The sequence below is a fragment of the Micromys minutus genome (genome assembly GCF_963924665.1).
Source record: "Micromys minutus genome assembly, chromosome: 23".
NCBI lineage: Eukaryota > Metazoa > Chordata > Mammalia > Rodentia > Muridae > Micromys > Micromys minutus.
Window position 1 is genome coordinate 16,597,978 of NC_137958.1, and position 21,301 is coordinate 16,619,278.

Consider the following 21,301-nt stretch of genomic DNA (forward strand, 5'->3'; position numbering starts at 1 on the left):
TACATTTTCCTTGGTGTTAAGTCATAGCTATCCAAGAAGAGACATGTCTTCACAAGCATCATCTGTGTGTCTTAAATCAAAAGCTGTCAGGCATCCATGCTCACATATGTGCGTGTACATGCGTTTGTGCCCATTTGCATGCACTCACAAATACACAATTATACATAAGTCTGTAATAGAAGTTTTGCACCAGGTACATATTCTTAGGTACATATTCTCAAACTATAATACAAAGCTTAAGTTTTGTTATTAAAGACATTCCTACAGCTCCATGCTAGCATTACAAATGATACTATTATTTTTGTTACTATTTAATCTGTTTTGGTTTCCTTATCTTAGGAAGTCCTAGTAGAAATGATTGGCTATTAAAATAACACAAATTCACTAGTCCTGGACAAAAAATGCTGGTTATCCATCAATATAAGGTTAAATATCTCACTCCCATTATAACACATAGTTGAAATGAGAAAAATAATTGTGGTTTAATTTAGGTTTAAAGGTTACAAAATAATACTGAATAGATTTTATTTACAATTTGGCAATATTTCTTAGATGTTCTTAATATATAAGGAAAAATTTGAAATAACATGGCTCAAAGTAATGTAGAATAAAAATGTTCTTGTATCCCATAGGCCTATTGGATACTAATGGTTATAGAAATAATAATACTTATAGAAAATGGGTTCTAGGCTAAGATGTCTGATTCCCATTGTTTTATAGTCATGCAGACACTTTCATGCATATGATTGTTTCACTTTATCAGCTCCATGAAGTTTAGATCTAAGAAAACTAGTTTGGATTCAACAATGGGAAAAGGAAAGGAAAAAAAAAACCTAACTAATTTGGTATAGAAAATGTTAGTAAAAATTAAAATAAGTTACTGTTAAAATAATTCATAATATGGATCATGAATATCAAGTTAAAAATATTCTGACTTGGTGAACTTATAATTTATAATTATCTACCATCCTTAACAAATAAGAAGCCTTTTATAAATTTAATTGTGAAATGCCCACAAGAAGAGATTCCTAGAAACAAACTTTGAAGGATTTTCTAACTAAGAATCATTTAGAATTTTTTTCATTGTTCTTACTTCTTTTTACTGTTTATTTTATTTATTTACATTCAAATGTTATTCCCTTCCTGTTTTTTTTTCTCCTCAATCCCTTTATCCCATCTCCCTTACCCTCTGCTTTTATGAGGGTGCTCCTCCACTGTAGGGAGCCGTTTGTGCTGCACCCAAACATGGCGCCGGCTTCCCGCTGAGAACTCAGCAAACAGAGCTGTTGCCCAGCCAAGAGACTTAATGCGCATGCGCCACATATGTCATAGCCCGCTCTTGGGGCACGTGATTGAGCTACAGGAGGATGTACCAATCAGGTAGCGACACAAGTCTCTTAGACATATATAGCAGTGCATTTTCTCCCCCATGTGAGGAGAAGAGGAAGACAGTGGAGAGATTGCGGGAGACTCCACGTGGAGGGATGGCGGAGAGGTCCCACGTGGAGAGAGACTCGGTAAAAGAGATTGCGGGAGATCCCACGTGGACAGAGACTGGACAGAGAGATCGCTCGTGGGGGACTGCGTGTGAGAGGTCGCCTAGACAGTAGAACCCGGTAGGGAGTCCCCGACTCAGAGAGAAGTTTCCTGCTCAAGAAGCCCCCTGCTCAAAGTGCTGTACAATAAAGGTTGTCCGCAGAAGAATCCGGTTGTGTGTGTGTGTGTGTGTGTGTGTGTGTGTGTGTGCTTGTGTTTCAGACTCTGTGTACTTGCACGTACATTTATGCAGAAGCTCCTGATGTACATGAGTCAATGATCCTGTAGGGCTTAGAAAAATCAGGGCAAGAGTGGGAGGAGCAATGTGATTGACATTGTTATGATAAACATTATAACTTTTTTTCTGGTTGCTAACTTTAGTGTATAAGGATGATTAACATTCTAGCCTTCTCCAAGGAAGTGGCAACTTCTTCCACAAAAGGGCATCATGATTACAGTGTCTCTCAAAACATAATGTAGCTGTGAATGGTTCAAATAGTTAGGTTACTTTAGCCACTCCATAATGTATATACATATCAAATGACAGTGTGTTTACAAAAAACTATCAATATCCACTTTTCAATATAAAAGACATATAACTGCATGTTCTCAGATGAGTCAGAAGCCTCCTGCTTTTTTATAATATGTTAATTTACTATAAAAGCATCCTTTTTTAATGAATGATCAGACTCTTCTAAAAGGCTCTTGGTAAAGTTACTCTATTTATCTGTAATATGAAGAACTATAAAAGTGGTTGATAAAATATAGTGAAGAACATGTATTTTAGTCACTTAAAACAAAACATAGATCATCACATGTCTTTTGCTTTTCTTATTTAAGATTTTTAAAAATTTATCTGGTACTAGTGAGTGCACAGAAAATATAAGTACACTATCTCAGGCTGTATAACTCATGTTAAGATGAAGTAAATTTTGGTTATCTGCTATTCATTTAAACTCATTGACTCGGCAAAAAAATTAGCTAAAGTCGTCAGTGAGTAAGACTGTAAAGATGAAAAGATACATAGACTCAAGTGCCCATGGACTAAAATGTATGGCCTTAAGTTGAGTGTTCACATTAAAATGTTAACCATTGTGAGATATACATTCCAGAATGGCCATAAAGTTCCCCAGTACTGACATCCACATAAAGCTATCTCTGTATCATTCCCTTTGAAGAAAATATGGTTATCAGATATCTTCCTTTTAGGGGTACAGAGAATGGCTTTTCATGAAAGTATTCATTATTATAAAGCCATGCTTCTTTCCTTTGGAAAATACGTCATGCCCATGACAGAGTTACAGTGGTGCAGTCTTTTACTTTTACTTCTAGCTGCAATTGGCGTGTGTGTCCACCGTCAATACTTTCACAGTGAGTGTCTATTACGACAACTTTTATCAAACCATTTTCCCTCTTTGCATTACTGTCAGTAAGCCGCTTTTGGAAACAGCATGTCTTCCATTCTCAATCTACACAGTAAGGGACACCTCTCCTGTTAACCTGCTCCATGGAGACCTCCTAGAACAGCATCCTTGCCTCTGTGCTCAGACAGGAGTAGGCTAGTAAACAGCTCAGGGCCTGGGACTAGGCCACAGCATGAGTCTCCTTCATCAGGGTTTTAAATTCTTCCACATTGCCTCCCTAGAATCATTCCAGCTACTGTGCATGAAAGCCCCTTGGAGAGTTAGTCACACAGAAGGCAGACCTGAAAGATGTTACAGTGAAGTTCTTCAGTCTAAAGTCACTAAGGGTTTTGCTGAGTTAACTAGCCTGGGTTAGGTGTGTGGCCACTTTGGTTGAGTTCTTACTAAGAAACAATAATAGAAAAATCATTTAAAACAACATCTGGTCTGGTACATAGGGTATCCTCAACAGGTGAAACCATTATACCTCTTTTTATTCAACCTAGCAAACTGGATATATTGAGTTATCTGTTTTTTATTGAACGAGCTTATTATAGGTCGCGAGAAAGATTAAATCACTGGAGATATGTGTGATTGACCATGTCAAACTTTAGAAGTGATTTTCACAATGTAAATTTACACATAAAGATAACTAAAGAATCATTAACAGACATTGATTATTTAATATCCTTTTGTTCATTCAATACATTAAAAAATTCCCTAAATAAGCATTTTTTTCTGATTCTTTATTTTTGTACTATCTAGAGTTCTTTGAAATCGGAACACAATGGATCACAGCAATAATTCTTTGAGCACTCTTCTGTCTCTAACCCAGAGACCAGTCTGCATGCTTTACACAGTAGGCGTTGGCTGTCTCCAGCAAGTGATGAAGCATAGCTCATTACTCAGCAGGTCACCAGGAGTCATCATTGGTATTTATCCCCTAGTTGCATTTTAACTGAAGTCTCCAGGTTTCCCTGGAAACAAGCTGGGCCAGCCATTGGATTGGAGAAACTCTGCCTCCTTAATCAGGCCTAGTCCCTCCCCTCTCAGTGGGTGCTACCTCCTGAAAGAATTCTAGTCAAGCTGGCTTCTTACTTGTGTGACCCGATCACATAAGCATCTATGCTCAGGGCAGTCACAAGGTTGATTTCCTGCCTTTATCACCTCCTTAAAAATCTTACTTTCTTTTTTTTTCTCTTTCTTTCTTTCTTTCTATCTTTCTTCCTTCCTTCCTTCCTTCCTTCCTTCCTTTCTTCCTTTCTTTCTTTCTTTCTTTCTTTCTTTCTTTTTCTTTCTTAGGAAGGAACATACCCTACAAATGAAGCACACAGTTGTGGTTCTGAGGGCTCAGCAAAGAGTAAGCATTCACAACAGGTAACATGCAGTCTTGCTCCCTTTAGAAAAGAGAAATAAGTTATCCCAAATTACACACTACTTTTGCCCCCTTTGCATAGTCACCCCATTGACTCAAAGTAGAAATTATTGTCATGTTAGTTCTAGATTTTCTTTTTAAGTCGAGCATTGGAAAGGAATATGCAAGCATGCTAGATACCTACATTCCATTATTGTCATGTTCACAGTCAAGTCATTTATGGAAGAAACCAAATGAATGAGCTGAGGCAAAGCTGTAAACTCCCAGGCAAATGAAAGCTTTATGGACATCAAGGAAGTGTGACTAAGCTCCCTGACTCAGCAGGTTGAAAACTGAATCTAATCAAGAGCTTGCCTCTTTGAAAGTCATATTAAACCTTCATTCCAAGGGGAAGTCGTTTTCCTGCTTGATCACCAACCCACTGCTGCCATATTCTTTCCTTGTTACTTTTATAATATGAAAATTAACAGGGGGAAATGGGAGTCCTTGTCACAGTGCTGATAGGTGATAGAATTGTTGACATTCTCAACAGCCCCAGTTACAGGGGCTGACCCTACTCCATCCTTGGCCATCAGTAGCATCTTAAGTGTCTCCTTTTAAGGGGGCACACATGAGTAAGCAGCGTCCATCAAAGCTAACTTGTCATTCTTTTCCAGAGTTTGTTGACATGAGGATCTTTAGGGTCATATAACTGCCACTGTACATGCACTGTGTACACCTAAACTCCAAAAAAAAAAAAAAAAAAAAAAAGATTTCTTGGGGAAGAACCTTTAGGAAAATTAAAATTCCTCCCTGCATTATAAGTAAATGGAAAGCATAGAATTAGTGGGTTTTGTTGATAACATTCAATTTTACTTTGCTCTTAACACCTCTAGCCATGTTCAATTATATAAAGTTTCAAACACATGGCCTTCAGATCACCTCAGGCAAAGTCACCTACAGAGTTTACTAAAAATACAGATGATGTTTCCTCATGTTAAACTATAGAAGGCATTTTTAGAGGTACTGCATATGTATAAATTTTACAGAGAAACATATGCCTGCTCAAGTAGTTGAGACTCTCAACTGACAATCAGTATAATTGTCATGAAGGTCTTTAACTTCTTCATAGTTTCCTGTATTCATCATAAGTAGAACTACCAAATCATTTTTCACCTATATTTGTGAAATTTTATTTCCATTTTGTATACATTAAGCTAAAATAACACATTTTCCACTAATAAATAAAATATCTCATGTGCAGTGTAATAAAATTATGTAAAACTTCTATGAAAAGCTATAATCAGTAAATTTCAGATACTTAAAAATTCAAGCATATGATTATGAAACTTCACACAAATATCCAATCTGTAAAATTTCTGTTATTGGTTAAACTGGAGGGGATATGGCAATTCGGAGAGAGAGATTTCAAATATTTTTGAAAGAAAATTTTTCTAGAGGGCAGTTATGATCAATGGCCACAAGGAGTCAAGGAAGTTAGAAAAGTTTTCTACAGGGAGCATTATAAGAATGGGTAAACCACATAAGAAACTCTTTCTAATTTCATGAATTAATTGTGTGTGTAGAATAGTGCTCCAAGGTACACACACTTGCCTTGGTGCTAGTGAGAAGATCAGAGGACAACTTGTAAAAGAACATTTTGTCTGATAATTATGCGATCTACATTAATCAAACTTAGCTTTCTTAGCTTGGATACAACATGCATTTTCCTGTGGAACCATTCTGCCAGGCCCAGAGACAACTATTATTATTATTATTATCATCATCATCATTATCATTATTATTATCATTATATTATTTAGATCATATGGCACAGGATGCCAACATGCTGATGCTCAGGAGCACTGCACACCCTGCCTGGAGAGTTTCCCCAGAAGATGTTCTGAGGATGCAAGCACAGTGTGGGGAATCACGTGGAGGTAAGAAGCAGATATTGGAATTTGGAGCCCCAGAAGGCAGCGCATCTGGGCAAGACTTGTGTGGGCTGAGGTAATGGGTCATTTCACTGTGAGCAGAGTAAGGAAGATATATAGGGGGTTCTGCAGTTGTGGGGAGAGAAGAAGGGAAGCAGTGTATTTGAAAGCCAAAATGTAATCCTCACTCTGATTTTATTAACATGTTGATAAATTCCTGGCCTCTCCAAAAGACTGAGATTTAAATAGATCATATTTAAAAGCAAGACCTTGTTTAGGTCTAACCTCAAAACAAAACAATAAAACAAACAATCCCCCTCCAGCTCCCAATAACCTGGGTCAATAAGGCCTTTCTTTGCCAGTGAACTCTGCTGTGTTTGACATTTCATCTGGGATTATCCCACATCTTATTTCTTTAACTGCCAGAAAAGAAATTTTAGATTGGGATGGTGAGATGGTAACATTGATTTAAAATAAGGAATGGTAACCTATAATTTATTTTTTCTTCTTTTGGAATCATATTTTTACAGTAAGCATTTACTACTTAATACAGACAAAAAAAGAGATTGAGTCAAGTAAAACTACAGAGTGAAATCACACCATGTCTTCAAGTACACATCCCCAGAAGAGGAGTGGCTTAAGGTTCCCTGCTAATTAAGAACACCACAGCTGTGTTTCCCCACAGCAGTTGTTGGAAGACATGCATCTCAGAACTTTGTTCTGTGATGAGCACAGCTCTACTCTGAAATGGTTTGCAGGAAGCATCTAATGGCAAAAGAGCTGCTCGCCTGGTAGCCCAGTTAACAGCACATCTTAAACTGTGATCAGTAAGTCATATTCATATCCAAAACTGTGGCCTAAAAATTCCTTTGTCTATAAACTGTAGATATTACATTTTCCCAACACACATAACAGGCTGCTCAAGATCAAAGGAGACAAGTTGTATGAACCTTCCTCGTAAACTCCAGAGAGAGTGTATAAATGAAATTTTTCCCCTGGCCTCTCCTTATGACTAGTCTCTCCACCTGTCACAACATCCAATGTTCTTATAAAACAGCACTTTGTTCTTTAATTTTCAGATTACTACTAACAGCTCCAGCAATGATCTGTCACTGAAGTTCTTTTTTCTTTTATCACCCTCTTCTTTCTTTTCATTGCTCTTTTCTGCTTTCTTGCTACTCCATTTGGTCTCTCCCTCACTTTCCTCTCCTCCTTTGCCTGGTGGTAGTCTTAGCTTGGCCAAGGAGGGGAGATAGGTGAGCCTCTGAAGCTCTCTGGCCTATCTGGTGAATTTTCAGCTTGAGGAAAACTCTGTCTCAAATAAAATCATGGAAGTGATAGAGGACAACACATGACATCCATGGGTTGTACATACACATACTTTGCACACGTACATGTAAAAAATCTTCAAATTTCAAAAAAACATACTTTCTACAAATAATGCAAGTGTATTTTATAAGGCTCCTCTGATTCTATTCAGGTTGCAACAACAAATTTCTAAACACAGAACTGAGCTCAGCTTTTTTAGTAAATCCTATGTATTACTGAGGGAACAAACTCTTCTGAAATTAAGGAATTGTATGGTCACTAATGCACCTCTTTCCAGGACTATTTTAATTTTACGATGCACTCATCTGCATTTGCTGTGAAGTTCAAATTGTTTGCACAAAATGGCTTGAAACAACCTCATTTTTGATTTACAGATAAGGAAGCCATGGTTCCCCTGTGGCCCTGTCCTGACCTAACTTCTGCTTGCTGGCCTTTCCCTACTGTCTGCTTAGTTCTATATACAACTAGAATGCTTATTCCCTCCTCAATGCCACCAGTGTAAAAGAATATAGTATAATGTGGGAGGTGGCATGCAACAAGGACATTCAAATATACCAATCTTGTCCATTGCATCTTCCTGTCTGCCCCTGTTTTTCCTCAGGGTCACTATGAGATCACTTGTTTTGAACCTGCACTTACTTCATGGCCTATCATCACTCTTATTAGAAAATACTCTAAATGTTCTTACTCATCCATGGAACTCTGACAGTTATTTCTTTACAGTTATAATTCCTAGTTGGGCCTCAGCACTGTCAGGGATTCATCTAACACATACTTGGCTAATGAGGTTTCTATCTCTATCTGGAGCGCAGCTCTCTCTGCTTAAGTGTATCTGTAGCAACACCCTCTTTAACTTATCCATCTGGATAGTCCACCAAAACTTCTATCTAAAGCGAGGTCGACTTCAGCTTTATTTCAGTACTGTTTCCACAGACACCACAATCCTAAACAAGCTATTTAGTTTATCAAATTATCAGTTTGTAGACTTATAAAAGGGAAGCCGAATTTCATTTAGTTGACTCAGTGTTATTCTTATGAAACTTTGAAATTATAGTATTTACTAAATATAATATAAAGTACATTTTGTACTATAAATTGTGATATAGTTGTATTTTCCATGGAAAACTTAGTCTGATAGATAATAGATAAAAAGGCTAAATGTGCCATTCCAAAGTACATTCATATTTTCCAGTGCTAATTTTTATTGCTTCAATTGATCAATGGTATTACTTTGCATCTATTTACAAAGCCACACATGTGTATACACATGTGCATGTATGTGTGCATATAATGATAATAAATCTGTCATTGTCTCATTTCTCCCTCTGCACAATTCTTAATTTATGCTATTCCTTTCCATCTCCAAATTACAACTCCTATTTTATATAGATATAATTTCATGTGATTGATATGTTTAAAATCTATCTTTTCTCTTGACCATTTTAATGCACTTCTTGTGTTGGTATTATAGGGTATATAGAATGGCTGGGGGGGGCAGTGGTAACTGTTTAGGATCCATGTGGTAAAGGAGATAAGCAACTACCAAATATCTCTCTTCTGACTTCTACATACATGCTATGTCATGAAAGCACACGCATACATGCTAGCAAAATGTACATTAAAACATAGCATATAAATGCTTTAAATTGAATATAAATGTGACTGGAATATTTAAAGTAGGTTCTCTATAAGTGACTCCCTTGTTCCACTCATGGAGGAACATGTGACTTTGCCTGAAGACAATAGCAAAATGCAAGCTGATAGAATCTCAGTTTCGTGACTGTGTGCATTGTATGATACTCGATCTTAACAGATTGAGAAGTGACCCTGCCTACCTTAAAGTAGCCAACTAAGCATTTTGATTACAGAGCGTTGTGGTCTGTTTTTGTGCTGCATCTCAGAAATTTGGAAAGAAGCATAAATTGAAATATGATATTGTCTTTATGTATTAGTCAGTGCTGGCTTTCCTTTCTGAGTTTAAAAACAGAAAATTTGATTAATCATTATTTTTAAGTTGTTTATATTTAACGAGTTAAGCTAGAGTTTTAAAGCTGATTGAATTAGTTTTAAATTGCTACATAAACAGTTATTAGCAATTTAGTGTGTTTGAATAGCACACATTGCTCCTTTTAGGCATATGGTGACTAGAAATTCAACATGGATCTCAGGATGCCAAAATCAATATTTTCAGCATCACATTCTGTAAGTTCTAGGGAGAACTGGTTTCCTGTGTTTTACAATTGTTTAGAGACGTCTATATTCCTCCATACATGATATGTCTTCCATCTCTAGGAACATCAGGGTTGCATTTTTGACATTGTTTCCAATGTCTTCTGTTCTTTTTTTACTGCCAAGAACAATTTCTCTTTCTTTTTATTCCTCTTTCTTTCTTTCTTTCTTTCTTTCTTTCTTCTTTCCTTTTTTCTTTCTTCTCTTCCTTCCTTCCTTCCTTCCTTCCTTCCTTCCTTCCTTCCCTCCTTTCTTTCTTTACTTTCTTCTTTCTTTATAAGAAACACAAGTTTGAACACACTCACACTATTTGGAAAATGTCCCCCTTCTCAAGGAAAGAAACATTAAGCACACCTGGGAAACCCTTTTGCTAATTAAGTGCCATTATCTGCAATTCAGTGACCTATGAGAAAGAAACATTTGGATGTTCAATATTCTGCAACGATGGGAATGGAATAGAAAACTAAGCAAGCACATTTGAAAAGTAAAACATACAATTTTAATCCCATGCACTTAGTTGAGAAGTTGTGACTTGAAACATTTCTATTTTAATGTCCACTGCATTCTAAAAACTATTTCCTCTAATTTCCTACAATTTAAACTTTCCAAGAACAATCATTTCATTTTTGCCTGAGCTGATTTCCACACAAACACCCACCAGGACAGTCAACTACAGGCCTATGAGGAGTAATAGCAGGTTTAGGATGCTGGGCATTCTTCTAGGACAAGGACTTCTTCAATGGCTGTCCCCAGGAAGCTGGAAGTAGTGCAAGAACAAAAACCTAGTGTGGTGATTTAGCCTGATACACAGACAACAGACTTCATAAATCAACATCTGAAGGATCAAAACCACCTGATGTTCTTATATCAAAGGACTCAACAGAGATAACACGGCCATGAGGTTTGTCTATAGTTGTCCTCAAACCAGCTAGAAAAATATCAGGGATTAAATACAAAACAGCAAATGACTCCATCTCTTGCTGAGAGCTCTATGGTCTTGCAAATTCAGAACCCCTTAAAATATATCAGTGGATGCACAGAATCCATCCCAGCGAGGCAAAAAAAACTTGGCTGTCTTTCCTATGCATTTGGTTAAATGTGTGAGACATTTTGAATACAGGTATAATTTCAAATAGATGTAGCTATATTCTAAAAACTCATGTGAAGCTCTACCTTCCCCTGTCACAAAACAGTATGTGCTTTCATGTCAAATGGAATAGATAGACTGAATGTATTCAATTTACAGATTACTTTTTAGCACAGTTAATCTATACACAAAAATTTAGTTCACTTCATTGAAAAGTTTGCCCTTGTCTTCTCTGTCTCCCTGTTAGATTCATCTGACTGACATCAGGGGCTGGTGACAACATTTAAATGAGGCTAAGTGTGTGATGTGGTTCACACAAAGGAAGGCCAAGGCCAGTGTTCTGTCAAGTCATCAACAGCATCAATTAGACAAGAGTGAATAAAACATGTTGTTCAACGTCAAATGAGACAATGAAAATAAAGTTAGTAAAGGTGAAATGTAAAAAGTCTGTGTGAAACAAAATAGGAAGTCTAGAGTATGAAATTAGTCACCAGGTATTTGTATTCTGAATTAGTTTCAGTCAATATAGAAATAATTTTGTATGCCTAGAATGATGTCTGATCCAAAGCTGGATATTACATGAAACTCATTTTCTCACTCATCCAAGAAATTCCTATCGAGCAGTTATTCTTCCTGAACCCACAAAGTTTATCTTCTTCAAGTTTTGGTTATAAGACTAGCCTTTAAGGAGCAAGTCATCTCTCCAGCTCATTGGAGACTATATTCTTATACTTCCTCCGGGAAACTCTATGATGGTTAGATAAAAGTATTCACATACTGCCAAAAGCAAGCATCACTGTAACAGTCAGATGTTTTTTTAAGTGTTAGTGTTAGTTTATTTGATTAGACACAATGGTAAGTAATGTGTATTTTAATCAGTCTAGATAACTTATGAGACATTTTCTGCCTTTCAAAGAATGCATTTCCAAAGAAAATGTTTATAGAAAGATATTCTGGTGTTTTAAATAATTATTCTCAGTGATGATAAATATATTTGGGCTTTAGTAAATTATCATTTTGTTGTATAATTCACTATCTTAAATAGGTTTCTTGTGTATATATGATATGTGTGCATGCTTATGGGCCTTCATGTGCATGTGCCAGAGAATACAAGTATCCTGATTACTCTCTAGATGTCTGTCAATAAACAAAAGCACCTTTATTTAGACATTCTCTGTGGTTCACTGCTGAATATGCTAGACTTACAGACTTCCAAAGGGTGTCCTGTCTTTACCTCCTATCTCCCCACTGGGTGCTGGGATTAAAAATGATAGGTTACTGCTTCTGGATTTTCAGCAGATTCTGTGGATTCATACTCAAGTGGTAAGGTTGCATAGCAAGACCTATACTGAGCCAACTCCTCATCCTCCAAGATATAGTTCCTGGGAGAGCATTTGTCTTTGTACAGAGTATTGGTCTGTGACTATCTTCTTAGGTTTTTTACTTCTTCTCAGCCTTCCCCTCCTTGCTACTCCTTTTCATGATAAAGCAGCCATGACATCATAATTATCACCTCCCCCTCCCCCTAAATTCAGTCATCCTTTGCTGTCTGTCCTACCAGTACCACCTACTGTGAAGATCCCTGTTGAACCTCTATTAAACTCTCACAAGTTTCCAAATTCTGTCCTGACAGGCAGTGACTCACATTGTTATAAAACCCCACTGGTTTTAAAAGAGACTTTTATCTCCACTCCAGAATGACAGAGAAATGCGTACATCACCCTTGGAGTATTTTCATGTGCAGTCCTCAATTGATGGTAGGCTTTTCCCCAACTCAAACACATTTCTCCAGCTATCAAATTTTACAGGAGTATTTTTGAGAGTTCTCAAAAACTCAGCCTTCCTGGCACAACTGCTCACTCGGGATGCCATTTCAAGAGCAGTGTGTGCCAGCACCTCTAATTATGAAGAAAGCAGTTATTCTGCAGTGCTGCTTGGCATTTTTAGGCTCTGCTCACACATGGGGCACATACTTCAAAACCCTGCATGCCCAGAAGGCTTCCTGGAGCCTGCATGCTGACTCAGTACCCATCCTGTTAAACAGCAGCTAACAAGAAGCATGAAATGGTACCTTTTATATAAGAGTTGTGGTGGAGGACCACTCCCATTGATGCTACACTAAAAATAAAAAATCCCACCGTGCTCTTAAATCATCCCAAATCTTTGACACCATTCCCAAGAACACCAATCCTTTCATCGAAGATCGCACCCTGGTTCATGTGTAGCGCTTAGAACTAAAGTGTCTAAATATGTCTGAACCTGACCCAGACACTTAAATATTTTTATAACTCCAGAAGCAAAAGGAAAACAGGCTAAAATCTTTTAACTGGGCAATAGAGTCTGCTCGGGGCCAGTGGCCTGGATGCTAGTTATAGGTAGCAAAGCCAAAGGAGAATTATTAATCCCATGATAGCATTTACCAGCCTTCTTAAACAGTAAAAGTTTTTAAAAAGGAAATTTAATATTTGGAAATAAAACAAATAGTTGGCTTTACTTTAGACACACACACACACACACACACACTAAATTTCTTAAAAGTTATTAGCAGGAATGTTAAAAGAAAAATTAAGTATATTCAACTTAAATTTTAATAAAATAGCATGGAATATAATTGAACAAAAATTTTATTTGGGGAAACATGAACTCCTATATAGTTTTCTTAGAAAATACCTTTACAAAGATTAATTTTATAAAAATTCTATGTTTATCAATCAGAATAAAGGGAAATAATCTTTTTCTGTAAAAGACCCGTAGATCACTGTAAGTTTTGCTGTCTATAACTTATCTCCAACTATGCTGATTCTCATCTACCATCCCTGCCACTCTTTTTCTCCTTTCATTTAATGATTTTGCACTGACCTCATGATACACAAAGAAAGATTTCATTTTAATTTTTGTACATCGGATCATGAGCCATACATATCCTTTAACCGATGAGATACCTTTTCAGGCTACCTCTTCAGGCTGATAATTTAATCTGACAGTCTGCTGATAATGTTTAATTATCAGCATCTAAGACTCAGCTAAATTCTATAATGATAACACGTTATATAATAATCAGGATTTGAGCCCATATGACTAAACTTGAGGTTCTGTGGCCTACACTGTCTTTCATAATACACATACTCGGCATACTTACATAATTATGTAATATCATATTTTAATACAAATAACCTGTCACATTAGTACATTAGTGTTCTCTATGGAAACTTTCATGACAATAAAACTTTTCATTGAATTCCCCTGAAGTCCTAAAGATAGCAGAGTATAAGGGAAGCCATGATAATAGCCTTTTTACTGTCACTGTAATCAGTGTACCATATTCATGCATGACAATCCAAACACTCTCCTGTACTTAAAAGATTGGCAACACCTGAAAAACTTGAGTTCCCCCCACTTACACACAAAATTAGTTATGCATAGGACAATGGTTAAATGATTTGCTCCAAAGCCATTTCAGAAAGGGTTAACTGGTTCTCCAATGATGCTTTACACACTCTTTTTCAAAGAAATGTCATTCCATATCGTTATACTATTTATTCCAGCTTCATGAATGTTGAAACATTTGTACAAAAATTACAGTGTACTCTGGCTGGGCAACATAAATAATGGTCAGTGGTTGAGTCAGTGAGTATCTTTCCAGAATGATGCTGTGGGCAGAGACCTTACCACAGCATGCACTCTGCTACTTGGAAAGAGTTCTCAAGACACTCCTGAGGCTTTATAAGCAACCATTAGGGAAGCCTCTACTACAATTAAAAGCATATGACCAAACACAGTTTTTGAAATGGCACACGTGTCTGAATGCACATATAAAAAGTCTTTGACTTATGTGGGAAGAGAAGCCAAAGCATCCTTGCAGAAGGCTTCTTGCTGTCTTCTATTTAAGTAAACATGGTTGAACAGTTTTAAAAGTCCTGAACATTCCATCCAAGAACTGGACATTTATTATGTAGATTTTTTTCACAAGAAAGCAACCCCACAATGATATCAACATTTACCTTCTACACAGGCTTCAAAAGAAGCAATCATCTCATTAATAGATGACAATCATCTAATTAACAGTCACTGAGAAGAGCAGCCCTCTAAAATGCCACTGTCTTTCAAGAAGTACAGTTTTTGTTTCGTGAAAACTCCACCTTGGATATTTTGTTGATCAAAGGGAACCCTTTGTCTTAGTTTAGGAGTCACATATGAAAACATATGCATGTGCAAAATGAGGATTGTCTTCTGGGAGCACGCATGAACTTATTTTATTGCCTGGGTGACAGTAGACATAATTGCATGTTAAATTCAGCCTGACAGATACTTACTGGGTTAGCAGAAGTCACTGATATGCCTAAAGAGAAATTCTAAGTTACAAGGAGATCATAGCACAATAAAAATATGCCCTAGAGATTGCAATATGGGAACGTGTATTAAGCATAATTAGGAAGACTTGGGAGAGTATAAATAGAGGTTGCACCACAGTATTTGAAATGTTCACTCATCCATTGGTTTGCCAAAGATTAGTGACGCACATTTAAAATTTGTTTACTCATGACTCATAACTAAAGGTGTTCAAAGAATATATAAGAATAAGAAGACATGGAAAAAAACCTCCAAGTACACCAATGCACAGGAAGAATGAGGAGAATTGTAAGCCCCACGGATGAAGCAACAGACAAGGAAAGATTTTGACATGCCAGAGCAGGGAGGTATTTTACTAGTCATAGCATGAGAACTTTCAAGAAGTCTGCAGTGAAACAGCATTGGCAGCAGGGTGAATACTCTGCTTTGTGTGTGGGAAGAAGCCTACTAAGCCAAAATTGGTGTAGGAAAAAAGAAAATGATCTAGGGATTGAGATTTTAATTGGCAGCAAAGGTCTTAGAGATGGCCGGGTAGACAAGAGATAAGGGATGATTATATTAGGAAGGAAGAATTTTATGCTTCAGAAGCCACGGAAGCAAAGCAGGACTAACGATCATCCAGATTCTTCAAGGCATGCCAAAGAATACATTTTAGAAGATTCTCTGTCTCTGGGATTTCAAACAAAAATTATGTGTGAATGGAAGATTCAGATCCAGGGTTTTAGCCATAAGAAGGGATAAAATAAGAACTTCATAAAGAAAGCAGGCTGAAATCTTTATTTATCCAAGAAAAAGCTACCACATTTTTAAAGCTGGTTGAAATCTGAGCATGACTCCTTCAATTCAGACTTCATGTTCCACACCCACCACATGTTACAATGACTTTCACAGGCATGTTCTGTATCTGTTTTCTTAATTAGTTTTTTTTTTTTTTTTTTTTTTTTTTTTACATTCTAGAAAAACAGCTGATGAGATCTGCATTGCTGCCTCTTGGGCAGTAAGTGTGTGAGATCCCGCTGCTTGGATAATATGAAGGAACCTCGCAGACTTTGTGTAAGTGGAACCAGGCAGGCATGGAATTTGTAATCTTCTCTGCCCATGAGGCAAACGCTTCTTTCTCACTTCTAGTGCATTAGAAACAGGAGAAGGGCTTTCCGAAGCACAGATGGCTGGGTTTCATATCTGCCATTCTTGGCGGAGGGCCTGCAGATGTACTTCTAACAAGGTCTGGGTGATATTGATCTTGCTAGTCTGAGGACCACACTGTGAGAACTCATGCTATAAAACACAACTCATCGCCCTCAGTGAGGAAAGTCTTTGGAAATAAGACTACTTTTGTTGACTTTCTCGTAAAAAAAAAATTGAAATTTTAGGATGCTGGCTCTAGTAACACAGCAGCCATAACATTTTCCAAATGTCTATAATATTTTCCAAATATCTGTCTCTATTTCAAGTTTCTTTCCAAGGTTACCAAGAACGTCTTGCCTACCACTCTGGAAAATGATTCCAAGTCTTAATTAGGAAGATATAGATTCTGCTCCATTCAGAAGAACGCTATATTTAAAACTTCCTTCTGGTCCCTACTTTAACTCTTTATATTTATTTTTTACATTAATAAAGCTGAGGAACTATTTTGAAGGCTTTGAATAGATGGACTTCAATTGTTTCCTATATCCTCATAAGTAATTTATTTTCTTAAGTCCATTCACAGGTGTAGAAAATGAGGCAAGGGTACACTAAACCTCTTGTTAAAGGCTAAACAAAAGGAAACATTCTTTTAGTTTTAATATCTTGATATTACATTTTCATCTAAAATACTCCATACTCCTTTACAGTACAACATGAAACTAAACACCTACCTGTCCCCAGGAACAGAACGTGATATCGCCCATCAGCAGCATTCACACGATCCACAGCTATCTTGGTGTATTTGTAGTCTGTGCCTATGCGGACGATCAGAGGCCTTCTGTGGATGGGGTAGATGGAATTGTACATGAGAGGGTGGTTGCGAATGAAAGTGACAACATCATCTGGGAAGTCCTTGGTGGTTCTCATATTGGGTGTAAAGGCCCCTCCTGGACACTGAAAAACATTAATCATAAGGAAAGTGTAATAAATTAATAAAAAAGAATCTCTTTGTCTTAATGACAATCGTTTCTGAAACACTTAAAAAGTCAACTTGACTTGTTTGAAGAACATTGAAGATCTGCTGAGAAGAACATCAAGAGTCTGATCTTAGAGATGGAGAAATCACTATCTGTAGAATGTTACTATATAACATGTATTTCCTTAGGTTACTGAAGGATTTCTGTCTTCTTGTCCAAGAGCATCTGTACAGAGGAGGTGATGCACTTTTGAATATGCTCTAGCTTTTCTCTCCTTTCTAGTTTCTATTTTGCACCAGCACGTTTATTGATGGCAAGGACACATGTGGACATAACCTAGTGCTTTTGACACATGAAAATAAATCAGATTGTCACTGTCACATTTAATTGGAATTCTGATGTAAAAAGAGTCTCTTTCCCAATGATCTGCCTTCCCTAGAGGTATGTTGACGTTGGAGCTCAGCTTAGTGTTGAAGATGAGACCTGATCACTTTATCTGTAAAAGAATCCCCCCCCCCCCTTGTCCACTGGCTTTAGAGGAAACTACCAACAGCTTAGAATGGTCTTCGAGCTCCTCTCTCAATGGAATCAAGGTTGCTGTTGTAGCTAGTGCTATCCCAGAATGCCAGGCACAATTCTCTTTAGATTCTGACACCTGCAGTTGTCTACCTCACTGCTTCTGCTCTAGTCTAGGCCCAGGATTCCTCCAGGGTGACCACATATATGAAACTAGCTCTTCTCCATCTCTTTTCTGTCCCCTTAGCTTTTTAGGATTTTCCCCTCACAACCCTTTATGGATTTTTTTTCATATTGATTGCTTTATTTCATATTGTTGCATGTTTTTGTCTGGACTGTAAGCTGGGTTAGTTAGAATTAGATCTGCCAATTTTGCTTCATATGTTGGCATATAACAAAACAGGCAATAGTTGATGTCTGATCAATGTAGCTGAGTTCATTGGATGATGGGGCCTGAAATCTTGGTATAAGAATCCAAGGAAATGGAAGATTCCCATCCATCCAGAAGAGGAAATATTAGAACCTCAAGTCTTCAGGGGCAGGTAGGAAGTAGTGATGACATTAAAAACAGGGACAACTAGGAAGCTTCCACAATTCTGAAAGGGGGTTCAACAATGGCTTCAGAGGAAGAAGATTCCAGTGTTAGCCATGACCAAGATGTACAGGTAAAATGGAACTACTGAAGCTTGAAGTTCCAATGCAGTCAGCAATAGTGTCCAAATGTTAATACCAGTGAGCCAAATTGTCAAATGTAGTACATTAAAATGTACAAAGGACATATGCCTAAATGTATTAAATAATTCATAAAATATTTACTCTCAGAAGCAAAACCGGGTTTTAGATTTCTATTGAAATGAAATATCTGTGCTGTAGTTTTTACTTAATATTTAAGGATGTTCTGCAAAATTGTTTTTCTTAGCATCTTGGTAACTGGGATATTCTACAAGAACTGTGACCCACTAGAAAGTTATGCCTCATTGAAAGCTGACATTGGCCCTTAAAACCAACTGTTTACTCCTATCAAGAACATAAGGGGACACTGTTAGATTTTAACAGAAGACTTAAATGGAGAGTTTGTTGTGAAACTTGTCAAATCATTATTTCCAATTTAGTTAAGAAAAAAACAATACTGGAAACCAAACAAGATGTGGCTTCCTCTGTGTTGAACCCTTGCTATAACTAGCCAATGATACCAGTGCCTTTGTGGCAACCTAGAGAGGCAAACATTTGTTCAAATATGTCAGCAGAATTCACATACTAACCTACTATCATCAGGAAGTTTTATATCAAGATCAACTTAACCAAAAAGGTTTTATAGGGCACACACACACACTCACAGACATACAGAGAGAGAGAGAGAGAGAGAGAGAGAGAGAGAGAGAGAGAGAGAGAGAGAGAGACATACACAGAGACACACATAAGCATAGACACACAACATATACAGACATGTACATACACAAATACACACAGAGACACAACACACCTACATACATACATCCACATATACAAACATATACAAAACATATACATACAAGTAAGCATACACACACACATACACACACACACACACACACACACACATACACACGGGCACACACACACTATCTATTTTTAGAGACAAGCAAAGAGAACAATAAAATAGATTGATGAAATAAATAATAAAATTCAGTCTGTTCCTGAATATTTCCATGATCTGGGAATATGTTTTCATTATAAGAGAAAAAATATTTAAATATTCCTGTTTCTAAATTTCCTAAAAAGGAGCCCAAATGCAGACAGAGAATTTAAGCTGAGGTTGTTCCACGCTGACAGTTGTGTTCCATATTTTTTTCAAAGTATGGGTTTTGCTGTTTTTAACCCTCATTTTTCACACAAAGTGGAAAAAGGGCAGCATGATGCCCACTGAATGAAACTATGGAAAGAACAATGCAAGGGCAATTTCTGCAGTTCCAGACATGCAGAAGACACCACTAATTATGGCTTTCTGTGTTGAGCCACCTTCTTAAGCATTTGTAGAAGCTCTTGGTACACTTTAAAAATTCTACAGTTAATACACATTTGTATAATTTTCAGTTGCTAGTTTGATTTGTGATTTCTTTTAATAAATTTCCTTTGTTCTTTGAAATTGTATCATAAACACATACTTTATGCCTCTTTCTTTTCTACTTCCATACTCTCACTACATCCTGTCTTGCTTTCTTTCAAAATCTTGGCTTCCTTTTCATTAATTGTTGTACTTATGTATGTGATGACCCTTTTAAACTATCGGTATCCTATTTAGAACTTTTACTTAAGAATAAAGACGTCCGTAATGAAGATCTTAACCATTGTTAAGGTTGCTGAAAATCATGCTGGTTAAACAGGTAACACAAACCAAGATTTCAAAACTTCATTTTTATTGTTACATGCATTCTTATTGTTGATATTGGTAGTGGTGGTGCAGTGTTTGTTTTCTGTTTCTACTTTTACATAAGTGCCAGGAATTAGATTCAAGTAATAAAGTTTACATGACAATTTCCTTTACCTTCCTAGACATTTTGCCAGCACCAAGTCAGGGATCCTTACAATTTTATACCCAGTGACTCATCTTTTTGCACTTTTGCTATGAACACACAATGTACTCCTCCCTTAGAAATAAGACTCTCCTAGAATGACATCATCTTCAAACTTAAAAAAGAAGCCATTCTGATAATGAATCATTCCCCTGATTTATGCCATAAGATTAGCAGTCAAGGCAAATTGAGCTGTAGAAATGGTGGCAAAGATAAAAAAGTTGACTTCCTCCTCTCGAACTCTATCTGGACTGGTACATTTCTGCAGTGTAATACTTTCAAATATTTAGTGTTTTTATCATCTTTTAGTGTAGGTAAGTATGTACACTGGGACCTTGAGAGAATATAAGCTATGCTTTCTTCAAGAAATTTCAGCAGTGAAATTGCACACTGCAGAGTAGATTGCTGAGTTCAAAGTTGATTGTTGTTTAGGATAATAGATAGGCACCCAATTTTAACTATCTTATTAGAACCAAGGGTCTGTAAATTAAATTGGAATCATTACAGCACTATTCATCTACCCAACTGCCCATGGCTGGAGGGATCAAAGACTATAGGGGAGAACCTCCTACTTTGATATTCTCCTAGAGCAATAGAATTTCTAATTGTATTATAAATCTGTATATTTATATGTACTGATAAATATAATCATCATCCCTCATCAATTAACTTTTTTTTGAGCAGGTCAAGACTATTACAGAGACTTATAATTGGCCAAAATGTAAAAATGTGCCTCCCTCTTTGTTGAACCCTTGCTATAACTAGCCAATGATACCAGTGCCTTTGTGGCAGCCTAGAGAGGCAAACATTTGCTCAAATCTGTCAGCATAATTCAAATACTAACCTACTATCATCAGGAAGTTTTATATCAAGATCAACTTAACCAAAAAGGTTTTATAGGGCACA

The 21,301-nt window shown here is 36.9% G+C and overlaps 1 protein-coding gene across 1 annotated transcript in view; it reads right to left on the reverse strand.

The window, feature by feature from the left end:
• SEMA3C (semaphorin 3C) overlaps positions 1-21,301 on the reverse strand; it is a 149,626-nt gene that overhangs the window by 21,583 nt on the left and 106,742 nt on the right. Inside the window, exon 12 of the mRNA XM_080936134.1 lies at positions 17,082-17,304. Coding sequence (XP_080792260.1) covers positions 17,082-17,304 — 223 coding nt within the window. The remainder of the gene's footprint in view (positions 1-17,081; positions 17,305-21,301) is intronic.